Source organism: Terrapene carolina, unplaced genomic scaffold (assembly GCF_002925995.2).
Source record: "Terrapene carolina triunguis isolate 2854851 unplaced genomic scaffold, T_m_triunguis-2.0 Scaffold21, whole genome shotgun sequence".
NCBI lineage: Eukaryota > Metazoa > Chordata > Testudines > Emydidae > Terrapene > Terrapene triunguis.
Window position 1 is genome coordinate 28,666,807 of NW_020664372.1, and position 15,480 is coordinate 28,682,286.

At 41.1% G+C, this 15,480-nt stretch overlaps 1 protein-coding gene across 1 annotated transcript in view; it reads right to left on the minus strand.

The window, feature by feature from the left end:
* Nucleotides 1-11,279, minus strand: part of EFNB2 (ephrin B2) — a 52,777-nt gene extending 41,498 nt beyond the window's left edge. Inside the window, exon 1 of the mRNA XM_024209252.1 lies at nucleotides 10,214-11,279. Within this exon, the coding sequence (XP_024065020.1) occupies nucleotides 10,214-10,341 (128 nt within the window). The 5' untranslated portion in view covers nucleotides 10,342-11,279. The remainder of the gene's footprint in view (nucleotides 1-10,213) is intronic.
* Nucleotides 11,280-15,480: the final 4,201 nt, after the last annotated feature.

Here is a 15,480-nt window from a genome sequence, read left to right on the forward strand (position 1 = left end):
CTGAAGTGTGGACAGTGAATGCAATGTGACTGTCGAGCCCCAAAAGGAATCAAGATGTTCCTAACTCCAAATTTGCACTTTTATCCAGTCAGGTATAGAAACCAACTGCTGTTCAGGCAATAAGAAAACAGATTGCAAGCACCAGTGAAAATGGAAATGCAAAATGATACACCACTCAAGAGTCAAAACTGCAGCTATGTATGGATTCAGCAGTATTCACTGCATAGGTTCCTTAAGCAACCTGCTTCAAACTTGCAGAACATCAAAAGCCAGATGGGTCTTACTGAATGACCCACAGGCAAGAAGCCAGGATTCCAGTCTGCTGTAAAAATAGGCCTGGACTTGATTTGAGTCTTCTCAGCTCTGACAGGCTGGAATCTGGCAGAATTCCCAAATCCAAAATAATATGGCATTCAATTGTCACTTGACTTTTTTTTTTTTTAAAAAGTCATACTTTCTCATTAGCTTTAACACATACTTTCCCTTAATCCAGCCACTACCCATTGCCAATCTTGCCCCACTGCTCTTTGCAAAGGGTAACTAATAATATATTAAACAGAAATCTTCTAACAAAGACACAATAAAACATTAAGAAATAATTCGTAAAGTGATAGCTTATAAGGCTAAAAGGGGTCATTGTGAGCCTAGCCCCCTGCATAGCACAGGCCATCACTTTGTTTTGCAATATGTATATTTTGGTTATTCTTTAGTATGTGCAAAGGTCTGGTCCTGGTGAACAAAATCTTGGAAATGTTAATTTAGTCTTTAGACATGCACCTTTTTGAAATTTCTATAGATTAAAAAATTCTACAATGATATGTATATGTCATGCACCAGGAATGATTTACCTAGCAATACAATCTCCTATTAGTCTCCGTAAATCATTCTTGGCTGGGGAACTGTGTTTAAAACCAGAAGAAAGCCTAGACTATTACATCAAAGTTTAAATCAGCTGCATTATAATTATCATGCTGATACTGCAATGAAACACTGGGTGTTGGCTCCTCAGGGTTGCCAAAAAAAGAAAGACAGAGGTCCTGCGCTTCTCACTTATATTTAAAATACATATAATCACAACATCAACGCAGAGTCCTATGAATAACACAACTGATAGGGAAAAAAAGGGACTGTTCTCTTATGCCAAATAAAACTACAAACTTTCAACACTGCTAGAAAATAAAAGCCTGGACTATGATTCAGATAAACTGAAAGAAAACAACCTTGAAATCCTAAAATATAAAAGAAGGTGCTATATAGCAGAAGGTTGCTCCCTTAGGACCCCATCTAACTCCCACTGAAGTAACTGGGAGTCTTTCCACTTAACTTTATTCGGAGCTGGACTGGGGCCTTAAATATGTCTGTCTTCTTGAAAATGAAGTAATAAAATGGACAAGGTCAAGATTTTCATAAATGAATACCTACATTTGAAAATCAGATCACCTATCTAGGCACTTAAATATAAATATAGAAGCCTAACTTTAATTGCCCATTTTTGAGAATTTTGGCCCAAGACTCTCTCAAGTCTTGTAGTCATAGATTTAGTTAAAGACGTTGAATACAGTGAAGTATTTGGGGGCCTGATCCTGCATGACTGGAATCAATGGGTATTTTGCCATTGACTTCAGTGGGAGATGGAGCAGGCTCTTCCTAAGACATAATTAATATGCAAGGGCTGTGGTACTGGAATACAGTTCCATGTATTCTAAATGGTGCTGGGAACCCTCTAGCCATTCACAGAATTTGTACACATACCTTACACTCTCCATTTTGAAAATCTACCTAGTCATGTCCTGGAGAATGGAGACAGCAAACTAAATAGTGCTCTTATACTGCCACTTTGTTTTCATACGTTGTTTAGAGAAATGGGCGGAGGGCAATGGGGCTTGTTTTCTTTCTTATGAGTTTCTCCTACTATTTATTTTCTTTTGGAATCAGAGAATGCAGTCACCAACTGCAAGGTCTCCTTTGCAGGACTACTTTCATATGTTTGTAAGAACATCTTTAAATTTAATGTATACAAGTGAAGAGTATTTTAAGAGAATAGGGCCTGCTGATTATTCTCAACAGGAACAACATAAATAGACATACCTGACTTTAGCTGCATGTGAAACATTACATAAATGATCACCTACTCTTTCCTATGCCTCACCAAATGTACATAGCATTATCTAGTACGTTTCTGAAATGTGACATGACAGGTAGGTTCGAAAGCTAAATGTTGGATAATGCTTAGCAAACAAAGGACATCGGTTTTTGCATTATTTCTTTAATCACTTTAACCCTTGTTCTAACAGAAAGCATAAGGCCAGAGTAATTCAGCTTCCTCTTTTGTCATTTGCCTGCCATAAATATGCACCAGTCTGCATTTGAAAAGCTGAAGGAGGCCGCAAGCTTGCTGGACATTTATCATGCTCTGTTCCCTGTTAACAAGCAAATACTTTAGTTGAATGGCCCATTAGCAATCATTGTCAAATGCAGAATGCAAGGTGCTTGGATGTGACCAGCCTGTAAATTAGAGGAGGGTGCCCCCGTACTTTGCAGAATTTCAGCAAATGAAATGGATCTTTTTATATAGATTTCTGAAGGTTAAACTGGAATAGAAGAAATGTTCTGAGTGCTTCAGATTCCATATATTACACAAATCTGCTCAATCCCCCTCTATCTGGTGGTGTATATGCATATAAATATTGCTAAACCATATTCAGCAGCATGTCGATTTTGGTTTGGGACTCGGGTTTTCTGTCAGAAATTTGTTAAACCTATCAGCTAGGACAAAAACTACAAATTTTAAAATGCAATTTTCCGAATTCCCTGTTTCACAGAGAGTGCAGAAACCTAGAAAGTGACCAAGCCACTGCCAGCAAACAGCACTGAGTTCCATTTTCTCAAACTCACGCAAGGCCCACTTAATCAAAAGAGACAATAGTTATGGTATCAGAGGTTTTTTTGTGTGTCTAGACTCCCGCTTTTTTCCCCTTGCACACAAATGAACAGGCAATAAAGCAAATATTCCTTTCTGGACTGCACGTGTAGTTTGCAACACAACAAATAACCTAACAGGCTGGTCTATGGCCTTTTTCTGTTTTTCAGATGTTTATAATGGTAAACACAATGCGAAAACAAAAGTCTTAAGCTATTTACAAGGCTGTTTGGGACAAGAGGCAATGAAGGACCAGTGTAGCAGCAACAAGCAAAATCTTTTCTTACTTTTACAGCTACAGAGCACTTAAAATAAATGACAACATAAAGAAGAGCCAAATTCTTTGCTGTCCTAACTCCATTGCAGTCAATAGAGTTAGGCCAACAGAGAATTTAGCCCAATGATTTTAAATTGCAGGGGGCCTATCTCATTCAACTGTGGATTTCAGATTGCCTTTCAGGAGTAAATACCACCTGGACTAATCCATATCAACTTGGCTATCAGCAGCTTTATTAGCTAATTTGAATTAAAGCTGGATTTTTTTTCTTTTATATGTTTGCAGGGTGGGAAACACAAAAATTGTACAAGAATCGTCTCACTAAGGGAAAAGGACAATGCGGAATGTTTACCTTTGCTTCTCCCATGGAGTGTGAGATTGAAACCACAGTCTGAAAGATGGCTGAAATCAAAAGGTCTCTGTTTTCTTTTCAGATAACCCCAGTCCTACCTATCCCCTCTGCTCTCTATTCCTTGCCAGCAGGTCGCTGCCTGAAGCCCAAATAGATTAAGGAAACAAACTCAAAGTGCTGCTAATCCTACAGAATGGCTGCTGCTGCTAGGCCAGGAGTTAAAAAGAAAAATCTTCCACATCCTAACAATTGCAGTGATCTGAAGTTCTAATCAGTCCAAATCTTAATAAAAAGCAGTAAATGAAATCTACCTTTACCATATTATACACCACCAATGAGCAAGAACTGAGCAGCTTTTCTTTACTGCTTTAACCATCCCAAGCCACAAGTAGGCCTTTCATACTTTCTAATCCTGGCCTCCAAGTTTTGTGCAGTTCTCACATAATACCTTACAGCCCGGAGCAAGGCCCTTAGTTTCTAACACCCCTTTCAGAGACGTGTCATTTCTAACATCAAGCTAATCTATATGTTGCCATGGCATCACCCTTTATCTGCTTTTACATCTTATGAACTGCATGGATTTACCACATTATTTTTATCTGAAAGACAGAAAATGGTGGTTTTATTGCCATACAATCAGATTACTGCTGCTAGTTTCTCTATGCCTTTTTACCATACTTCAATCAAAAGGGATCAGTTTCTTTATACTCTGCCCTTGATTTACATTACATCTGTAAAGACCTAGTCTGAGTTGTAATCCCCTTATTAACTATGACCGGGGTTGATTTGCCTAAAAATAAAAGCAAATTGTGTCAGACCTTTTCACTTTGTTTTTGATTCGGAACTACAAAATGGATTACTAAAGAAATCTTCAGAGTTCACACGGCTGGTATAGTACTGAATTTAAAATGAGAATTAAACAAGTTAAACATGGGAGCCGTGTCAACGGTTTACATTTTCCATCATGGGAGAAGGGCTGAATTGCGTATGTCTTTGTATTCTCTGGCTTTAAAGAGACAATGAAGCCACAGGAGTTTTTCCAAGCTGTTCTAACACTGTCCATTTGCCATCCTCCCTTCCTTTGCTTTTCATATAACAAAATTAAAAAAAATAAAAATAAAAAAAATCACCCAAAGACTTAAGTCTTGGCTAGAAGTTTATAGTTCTGTGGACCTGCATATTTTAATTAAAACATTTTAGACAGTTGAACACTCCTATTTAAGTGTCCACAACATCGCACAAAGGGTGATCTCATAAGCAAATCTATGTAGATGTATGATAAATGACCTGAAAAACAGGTTTCTTTATGTCAGGAGACAGAGAAGGCAAAGATTAGACACACATGAATAACATTTTAATCACTATTTTTCTCAGAAAGATTGCTTCTCATTTGCAATAAGCAATTTTGAGTAGTAAGGTTGCATGATACATTAAGACTAGATCCCTAAAAAAAGTTGATTATGGCTGCTAGGCAGGTACCTGAACGGCCTATTTTTGCCAACACTCCCTGTACTTATCTTGGTATTTCAAGTAATTTCCCATTATAGGAATGTTTTGTGTGCAAGAGATATACCCTAAGTGCCATACTAAAGCAATGTGAGCTCATTACAATAAAATATGGGAGAAAAAAAACTTGAAAAAAAAAGAAAGAAAAATGTAATGATTTCAGCTTGACTTTCAAAGTCACTGCCTATCTAAAGACAATTACCACACCAACCAAAGTGCTTTTCCTTAGTAAGGTTTACAGATAAGAGGCTTTAAGATAATTACTATAAATAATATAGTATTTATACTCCAACTGATCCTGTGTACAAAGGGCTGTAGAAAATCACTGAGCCAAAAATTCAGCCTTCGGCTTGTTCGAGGTTTATGTTGCTAATACACCTGAGCTAGGAGTTGGCCATAGGTGTCAGAAATATCTAATGGGACAGAGGACACTGTTCAGAGTTCTCTGTACTAGCATGCCAAGTGTCAACAACTATGTTTTGGGTAAGATTTAGAAGCATGTGTTTAAATCATTTTAACCTTCAGCTCCTGTTTCTTCAGCTTGAAGCTGTAATTGTTAAGGTTAAAGAGCGCAGTCCCATGGCACAGGATTCCCAAATAAATTCTTGTCTAGAAAGAGGAGACCAAACATGTTGTGAGATATCGTTTTAGCAAGCTCTTTGTGCTTCGGTTGGCTCAGTTGTCCTGTGAAACAAGGACTGTCCATTACCTACAGTTTATCATCCTGACAAAATGTGAGGAATGTGGATGTGAAAGCACTAACAATTCCACCCCTGGTGCTTTGTCCTTTTTTCTCTCTATATTAAAACCGACAAGATTAACCCAAATGCAAACTGCAGAGCATAGTTCAAGGGGCTATTCAATCAGTAGTGAATGTGCATTTGTTTACCTACAAAAATAAGAATTTCAGATACAATGAGAGGCAGACTGGTTTATATGCTCTTGAATAGACTGTTTAAACAGGGCCATCAATTGTAGTTTATTTTATCAATCTCTGACACATTGGTATTTATTCAAAGGCTGATTGTGGCAGATTCCACATATATCAGGTTATCACAGATATTATTTAGCTATCATTTGTCTTCCCTAAGACAATCAGCATCAAAAATACAGCTTTTTATGGAGAGGCTTCATTGTGTTATGACAGAAAAATGCTTTGTTAACAGGCCTACCGCATACAGCAGTAGCCTCAGACACCAGAAACACTGTGTTGATAAGTGGTTCTCTGTAATGTTTGACTAAAATCCATAAAACTACATTCTGCGATGTAGTCCAAAGGCAGTGTTGTGCACTGTGAGATAAAACTGAAGTAATACACGCAATCTATGTATCTCATTTCTCTAGGTAGAAACATGGTACATGGGGAAAATATTCCCTGATTGAAATGTGTCAAATAACAGGAGTTATGTTTTTATAATCATTTGTCCTTATATTCTAAAGATCATGGCTTAATGTCCGAGAGTCTGCAAATGAGAAGTCCATCATGAAATCAGACACTACGATGGCGTCTAATTGAACCATTTCCCCCCAAAATGTAATGTCATAGACAATAGATTATTCCTTCCCTTTTACTATGTGTTTGTTTTTTTAATTACATTTGAAGATTTAGTCAAGGCAATGAAAGTGGATCTCTAAAGAGAGAACTGTAATGGGGGAGGGGGCATTGATCTTATGTTCAAAGGACTACCATGAGCACTCTGTCCCAATCACCTGCTAAAAATTATGACCTCTAAAACTAAACACAAAACAGCCTACATTTATTATTCCATCCTCTATATTAAACTGACTAATAAATTCCCATGGCATTTAATTGCTGCCCTGTACAGAAGATTTATGTACTGAAACTTTCAACAGAAATATACATGCAACTTCCATAAATAAATTAGCTGTAACACCAAAGCTGGTAATTATTTATTACAGACATAGAAAGCATCTTTAATATTGCACTGTCCTCAGATCCTCCCAGCAGCAGCAGGAGGAAATTTTCTAATTTCTCAACCTAGTATTGAGCTTCGATCCCGTGAAAGAACGACCTTTTCTAAGGAGAAATTATTCAGTACCCTTCAGGCAAACCATTGTGACAAGAATTAGAAAGAAATCCTGCTCCTGAAAAGTGGAGCAATCACACCAACAGCAATATCGCTAATGCATTTGTAAGCTTCCTCAAACTACAGGCCTCCAAGTGCCCTATAAATCACTAGGCCCAGCCACTGAAAAAGACTAATTTTAATAGTGTACTTCTTCACTGTGGTGATTAAACTTCAATGAATCACTCAAGAAAACTCAATTACATCAATGGGCAGAACCTATTTTTTTAAGTGTAAATTTAAGTTGAAAAAGTAATTAGGTAGCATCATTAGAACTGCCATTAATAATGTTCAAACCTTTCTGAAGTCAAATACCTTTTAGAATTAGCAAAATTGAAACTTTATTTGTATTTGTTATGATAGGCACTGAACCTTGTACTATAGCAGGGATTAAATTTGGTTATTTAGGCATCAATGAAATGAAAATATCTAATGCAAGCTGTCAGTGTAAGCAAAAAAAGTGAAGGTAAACCAGGACTGGAAGAATGGCATGGAGGAAGGTCTGGTGCACAGAGACTGTTCTGTTTTGGAAGAGTGACCTCTATAGGAACAAACTGATCACTGGACTGTGGACACCGGGTGGGTGCTCTGGTTCCTCTGCCATTGTACTAAATCTCTCTCCACAGTCACTGCAGGCCTGCTAATGCAATGCAACCTGGTCTTGCTACCAATCTGTGATTTCAGGAATTCTGATGGCATTTTAAAAGTGTCTTGTTTGTCTTATTCAAAGATTTGGTGTTTACTCTTTTCTAGGTCAGAGAAAGGATTTAACTAGATAGCATCATATAAATGCAGGTCCATAGATCTAGTTTAAACTTTAGCTCTGTTAACTGGCTTTTCATCTCATATAGTATATGTGATCATTTGTCATGTAAAACTAGAAAAAACTGCATTTGAAATGTTTCTCTTCATGATAATCATTTTCCACATTTTAATGAAAAACTATGTTGTCCTTTTTAATTTTCCTGTAAAAACTTTACAAAGAACCTTAACACACTCATAAATCTTTCCATTCTTGAAAAAAGTCAGGGGACATCTATAATAAATTATCTTCTAAAAGCAGTGGAAGATAAATGCTGAAGTCAGGATGTGATTTCTTAATAAATATTTTCAGCTCCTAGATCTAATCCAAACTTGTGTAATTTCAGTCAGACTCTGGGTTTTGCTACCAATACACAGTTAGTTCCCTGATTCAGGAAATACTCCACTCTTCTCTTCTGGGCACTTTCCAATATGTCTTGTTCATCTAAGGGCACTTTTACAGATATTTACTAAATGGATTAAATGGGAAAACCTGAATTCAGTTAATACACAAAGTGAGTATGCTGAAATTTACATTTGTGATCTTCTATGTGTCTGGTTTGTTTTTAAACACATTTAATTAAAATTATACATTAAATAATATTTTAGCATAAAACTTTCTAAACTCATTATCAAACGATCCTTCCTGATAATACTGTGAGAGGGGAGTTCAAACTGTGCTAAAGAAAATCTTTCCATATCACAAAAGCTTTGATGGGTTTCAAAGTTTATCAAAGCCAACTTCAGATATATGCATCAGTGGCATAAATAAAACAGGTTGGAACAATACAAGTTTTAAAGCAAGGAAGGCTCTCTTTGCATCATTGCCTAGCTTTCTCTTCAGGGGGATTTCTTATGCAAATAACATCCCTATTTCCAAAAGTAACAATCTCAATACACCTAAGCAGGAGACTTTCAAAGAATAGGACTATATAATTAAATCTTGAAACACATATACTTTCTGCCTGCTCTGACTAGAGACATGAAAATGCTCTCTGATGGGCAATATTCAGTACATTACTCACAAGCATGTGCCTTGTTATCAAGTCCACTGGACAAATTTAGCCCTGCTGTCAGCCAGTGCAACTTCACTGAAGTCAATGGGCTGAATCTGGCCCTGCATCCCCACATGGAGAAGTTGAGCAGTAGTTCTCAGAGTGCATAAAGCAGCGCTGCTCTAAGGAAGTGGGACCAACCTGCACTCCCTGCTTTGCTGGAGGTGAGGAGCTACAAGGGTTGGCAATGAGCCCCGCTGGATCTGGCCCTGCTGGGGATCTATATGAAAAGGCTCATCTGCCCAGAGGCTCTGTACTCAGTCGTGCCCTCTCCCAGTGCTGGGAGAATAGAGCCAGGCAGGAACCCAATCATTCTTACAATTACTGTAGCCCCCAGGGGGCCCAGTCAGATTTGGCGTTAGGCACTGTGCAACTGCAAACTCATCTGAAGCCATGGCCCCTGTCCCCATCGAGTATGCAGTCTAAAGGTGAAATCCTGGCCCCATTAAAGTCAAGGGCAAAACTCCCAGGAATAGCAATAGACTTCACTCTAGGGATCCTCTCTTACTCTTCTGTCACCCATATCTCCCCCTGTCCCAGAGCCCTGACAGGATCCTTGCACTTCTTGCTCAGGCAAAACGCCCGCTGACTTCCAAATCATAAAGCATTGCCTCTCCCTCGGAGCGGCACCCGGCCAAGCACTGCAGAAGCTGGCCCCATGGCTGTGTCTATATTTGTCCTGCAGAGAAACAGAAGCCGGACAAGGCTACCGTGATACCCTCCCCGGTGAGAGCGAGACAGACTCTGTGCACAAATCCCCCCCCCCCTCGGTGTCTTCGGGGGAAAGGGGGATATTTAATGGGCGGCAAGATCCTGAAGTGCACTGGGTCGTCGGAGAGTTTCTAACCTGGAGAGAGCGCCCTGAGCAGAGGGAGGGAGAGAGCAGGGCGAGGGATCGCCTCGGCCCACAGGGAGCCACGGAAGGTGGGTAAGGAGAAGTGCAAGGATCCCGCTGGCCGTGCCCTGCCCGGACTGTGCTCCGCATGTGGTGCCCGATTAATCACAGCAGTACCCCAGCAGCAGCACCTTGCCCTCGGGGTGAGAGCAGGCGCCGCCGGGAGCTCAGCCCCCTGGGACCGCAGTGCCTGCCACTCGCGCTCTCCACGCTCCACAAACCCACGTCGGCCTCGCTGGCTGGCTGTGCCATTAAAACTAAATCAGACCCCGATTGGGGTGGGGAGCGGGGAGGGATGAAGCAGAATGAGGCAAACTTACTTGGGGTTGGAGGAATTCCAATATATCGGGTCTAAAACTACCGATCTGGCCATTGCAGTTCTGCATAAAACCATCAAAACTCCCCAGCAGTACTTCCAAAGGGAGGAGTCTCCCCTCCGCACAGCCATGGTCGAAAGCGGCTCCAAGTCCCTTGCCAAAACCTCGCCAACTCCTCCGTGCGACTCCCCGTACCTGGTCAGCGGGGGGCGGGTGGACGCTCGGTATCCCCCAGCAAGAAAGATTGACCAGAAACAAACCAACAACAAGACGAGCGACGAAGCACTTGGTGAGAACTGCAAGCAGCGTTACTGAGTCATTTGTGCCCCAGGCATGTCGGAAATTCTCCGGCGAGATAAGAATCCAGCCACCTCCGAAGTAACAACGCCACCACCAATGCAAACGCCTCAGTCCTCCCTGTTCTTTGGGAGCTCCCGGCTGGCTTGCAAGACGCCACTCAAACTGCCAACTCCGCTTTGGATCCAGTGCGCCATCCACGGTCACCGCGCCTGGGGATCGCGTAAAATAAAAACCGGGCAGAACTGGAGATGGAGGCGATTAAAGGGGAGAAGGGACTCGGCCTCCGCCAGGAGGATCCCCCTGGGTCTCTGGTTGTGCTCCCTGGTCCCCGGCGCGTGCAATCCGTGCGGCCACCGGCCCGGGCTGTGCAGGGATGGCGAAGGGAAGCTTCGCTCTATAAATCCACTTCGAGTATCAGCTCCCGGAGCCCGTGGAAAGCGCATCCGCAGGGTTCCATGCCCGCCCCCGGCGCTGGGGTGCTGTCCCCGCTGTGTGCAGAGATGGGGGGGAGGGGGGCTCCTAGCGTCAAAATCTCCCTTCTTCTTGCTTCTTCCACTAGAGATCTGCAGTGCGTGCCCAGCGCTGGGTGGCAAGCGGGCAGACCCAGCGAAAGACAGGCAGGGGCCCCTTGGCTTGGAGTGCTGCTGCTGCTGAGTAGGTGGCTTGTGCGTGTGTGAGACAGAGAGAGAGAAAGAGCCGGGCGAGCTGCAGCCTTTCCCTCCCCGGCTCCTTCAGGCTCCAAGTCGCTGCTGCTGCCGCCGCTTGGAGTCTTCACGGAACGAATGTAACCGCTCCTAGCGTGCTGTCATAGCAATATAAACTCAGCCCATCCTCCCCTTCAGCCCGCGCTCATAGGGCTGCTGGAGGAGCGGAGGCTCTGGTTGGGTGTCGCGTGTGTCACTTACACACCTCACCCCTCGACATTCTGTCTTCGGGTGGGGCCTTGTGTGTGACAGGTGATCCCCTTAAAACACTATAATATAATCTTATTGTTAATAACATAATCAATAATAAAAAAAACCCCACCATCGCTATGTTCATGATCGGAATAATACAATGCAGGATGAGACTCCAACCACGGTTTAACACCTTTCCATCCGATTATAGTATTAAAAAGAACAGTTCAAAAAAACTTTTACACATCTTGTCATAAAGGCTCAAACAATGTCTACGGCTGCGAGGTACTGGCAATGTTATACATGGGATAAAAAGGATCAAAGTGGAGTTTATCCCGCTCTGCAGCCAACCTGTACTTGCGGAGTAATTATATTTCCCTATTTGCAGGTCGTGCTTCCTGACTTTAATTACGTTTCACTGGGAGAATCGCTATTATGTAACTTCACGTCACGTTTATCATATGAAGCCACATATCGTGTATACTTTAATAATAGAGATAATGAGAGAAAGCTCTCTGTCCTCCCGGGCCCTTACCCCCACATTTTTATATTTTCAGTCGGTATTTTTCTCTCCATCCTGTCATTTTGACCCTGGCTGTCAGCATTTCCCACGGGGTCTCTTAATTACAGTTTTCAAAGTTTATTTTGTTACAAAACAATTAGCCAGGGACAGTCCTAAATAAACAGGATTTGGAAATGTAAAGCCACTTCAAAGAAATGTGGAGCCTGAATTTGCAACAGATAATTAGAGACTCTCAACTCGGGTGTGAATTTTCTCGCCCTTCCTTGTCTGTCACTCAATGCCACTTTCTTCACGTCTACACATTTGTTATGATGAGGATTGTTCGGTCAATACTCTCTCCAGATCTTGCGAATCTCAACAGGACCGGGCAACTTTTTGCAACGAGGCAAGAAATGGCAAATTAGAGTCAACACTGGCTGTCTCCTTGGGGTCAGACTCTCCCAAAGGTCCCTTTACACAGGGCTCAAAAAGAACAAATCCGATCGAAAGTGGAAAGTGGCACAAAAAGTAAAAACTGAGGAGGTGGCCGGGGAAGACTTCAAGTGCGAGCCTTTGCACTCTGATCATTCCTCGCAGCCCTGGAGAGAGAATTGGAACGTGCAGGTCTCTGACGCCCTTTGTACGTTTCCACAGAGCCACAGCGCCCACTAGCGGCCATTTGATCAACCGGCTTCAATATGAAGCAAAAGGTTTAATCCCCTTCCTGTGACTCCTTTCCTTTTCTCCCTAAAACCTACACCTATTTCTCCCTAGAATATAACAACAACAAACACTCTAATGCTGCGCATCTGTTAGGAATTATTTTTGGAATGGAGGTTTGGCGGAGGACTAGCAGTTCAGAATGATGTTGATCCCAAGACTAAATAATAATTATAAGTAAGTCATACAGTTTTTTTTAAATTATGTAGATTGACAAATCTCTTGAAATAGGAGTTGTATGCCCAAAAATCGACAAAGTAAATAAAAGTCAGATCCCTGTGAACTACGCTGTTCTTTTCCTCTCTTGAAATAGAATCATTTCCCCCACCGTTTAGTTAAATGACATACAGAAAATATGTGAACAAGCCACGAGAATAATTTTATTCCACGAGAAAATATTTTTTTTTCAATCAGTATAGTTCATTCTGTTTGTACTGAAATAGGAAAAAGGTCTTATAAGGAAAACCAGCTGCCACTTTATTTTGATTCATTTATTCCTTTTGGAGAAAGTGGCTACAATTCTCTTTTTACCAAATTTGTGATTTGGGGTTCACCGGCATGTCTGGCACAGATCATTCAAACCGTTAACAACACAACAAGAAGGAAAAGGAGGTTAAAGGCGCTTTTGATGCCTCGTGGGTTGTGTGAATTGCATATGGTAGTTCTCTAGTGAAATCGACAACTCAAGGAAGAGGGGAAATCAGTTTGTCTTTCACACAAAACATCGAATATGTCTTAAGTAAACTATTAATTAAATTTAGCCTGCAATGTTGTCAGAATTGCAGATTCGGCGCCGCAATTAGATAGAAAAGGATCTGAGTCCCAGGATGGGATCCGATTCCTAACACAAGTGGGAGACAGAGTTTGTGTATTATTCAGATCGAGGGGCATCAACCGAAGAGCAACCCTCGTCAGTCGGTGTGTGTATGGGGGGAGTGTTTAATTTATTATTTTTTTAAAGAAATTGTGTGATTTGTATCCCTTCATGAGCCAATATAAACAGTGAGTTTGATCAATGCTTCTAGCGACAGAGAAGTGTAAAGTAGATTAAACTCTCTATTTTATGTTTCTACTTTTGTTTGGTTTGAAGCAAAAGGTTAGGGAGTGGTGTTCTGTAAAAGCTGTGAGTAAACGGTGACCTCTAACTCTCTGTATCCTTGTTTTAAGTAAAGCAGAGGAAATGAAGAGCTCTGCATTGTCTGAAAATATCCCTCAGCAGCTAAAAATACAACTTGTAACACATTATATTTTTGGCTCCCAGAGGTTAATCATGTTTCTACGCAAATGAAATTGTTTTATCTAGTCTCCAAAACAACAACAAAATATACCTTAAAAAAACAACCGTCTTTGTATAACTAAACATCGCATGATGCTCACTTACAGTATTTTTATGAAACAACATATACATCAATAATTTGACATACAAAACACTAATGTGCTAAACGTTGTATTTATTCATTAGTCATTTTTAAAAGTATCACCAATAACTTTTTGGATTTTTTCCCTACTGGCGATTTAAAATGATTTGACAATAGCATTATTTTTCTTACAGCAGCGAGGGGTAATTTTCCAAGTCTGAGAGGCTACATTGCTCAGAAGTGAAATTCAGGGCGAGTGGGTGAAAGCCGAGTGGGACCAAAGTTCCAGTGGCAGCAATCTGTTTTATAACAGGACAGAAAACCTTCCGAGCTACCCTGTTCCCCCATCCCTATTAGTGTCCGAATCTTGCCTGGTTGCTCAACACGGTTTACTCCTGTAGAACTCAACACTTCGCGGGATCAGGCTCTAGCTTTCCTAGTTTACCTCCGTACAAACCAGAAATCGCAGAGGAAAAGTAAGATTTTGTGAAGGCTACACAACTTAAGCTATCAACCGCTTTTTTAGCCACAGGAATCGCTTCTTTAACGAAGCTTTTTTAACAAATCAGAAGATCAGGAAGTTTGTGGCCGGGATCTATACCCAGGGCTTCGCATTTAATCGAAAACATAGTTTCCTCACTGTCTAAATTCTGGAGAGCAAGGCTCGATCTCCCGCAGGAAATTGTGATATGGTTTTGGGGCACGATCCTGAGTGCCTAGCATAGACCTAGCTCCCGTTTTCAGTGAGGGGTTTTGCGTGAGCAAAGGAGGAGAGGATCGGCCCTATGAGTTAGTGCAGAACAAAATACAATGAAGAGAAACTGCTACGCGTGTTTAGCTTGTGTAAAAAGCAAACAAAAATAGAACGATACGATTTGCGCTCTAGAAAACTTTATTTCCTTCTTTCATTCAAACCGCAGAGCAGAAACCAGAGATTTGTCTCTGAATAATTCACCCCCCCACCCCCAGATCCTGGTTATTACACAAATATTGGCTCTGATTCTATCCTCACTGCAACCTTCAACAAAACTCTCATTTAGGGGAATAGAAGCAGGATCGGCCCCCAATTCTTCACTAATCGCTTTTAAACATCAAGTTGGGGGGGGGGGTCAAAATATTTTTAAGTGCAAACCCCCACCCTCATTGGTCATTACCTGAAAATTCGCCAAAGATATACCTGAATAGCCACTACATTTAACAGCGAAAGACAAATGATGGACAAATGATGCTTACTGCTTTTAAACAGATTGATTATTGTTTGTGTAAGGCCAACTGAGTTGGGCACTTGAAGGAGATCCTAAAACTCTGACCACTGCCATCACTCAAAATTTAACAAGATATATTTTCCGTCTCTGACACAGTGAATATAGATCTGAACTATTAAATTAATCTGCCCTTTCCCTGTCTGTTTTGTAACTGAGGAATTTTGGTTCCCTAGGCTTTTTCAGAAAATGCTCGTCTCCTACTAAATACCATCACTGACAGAATGCATTC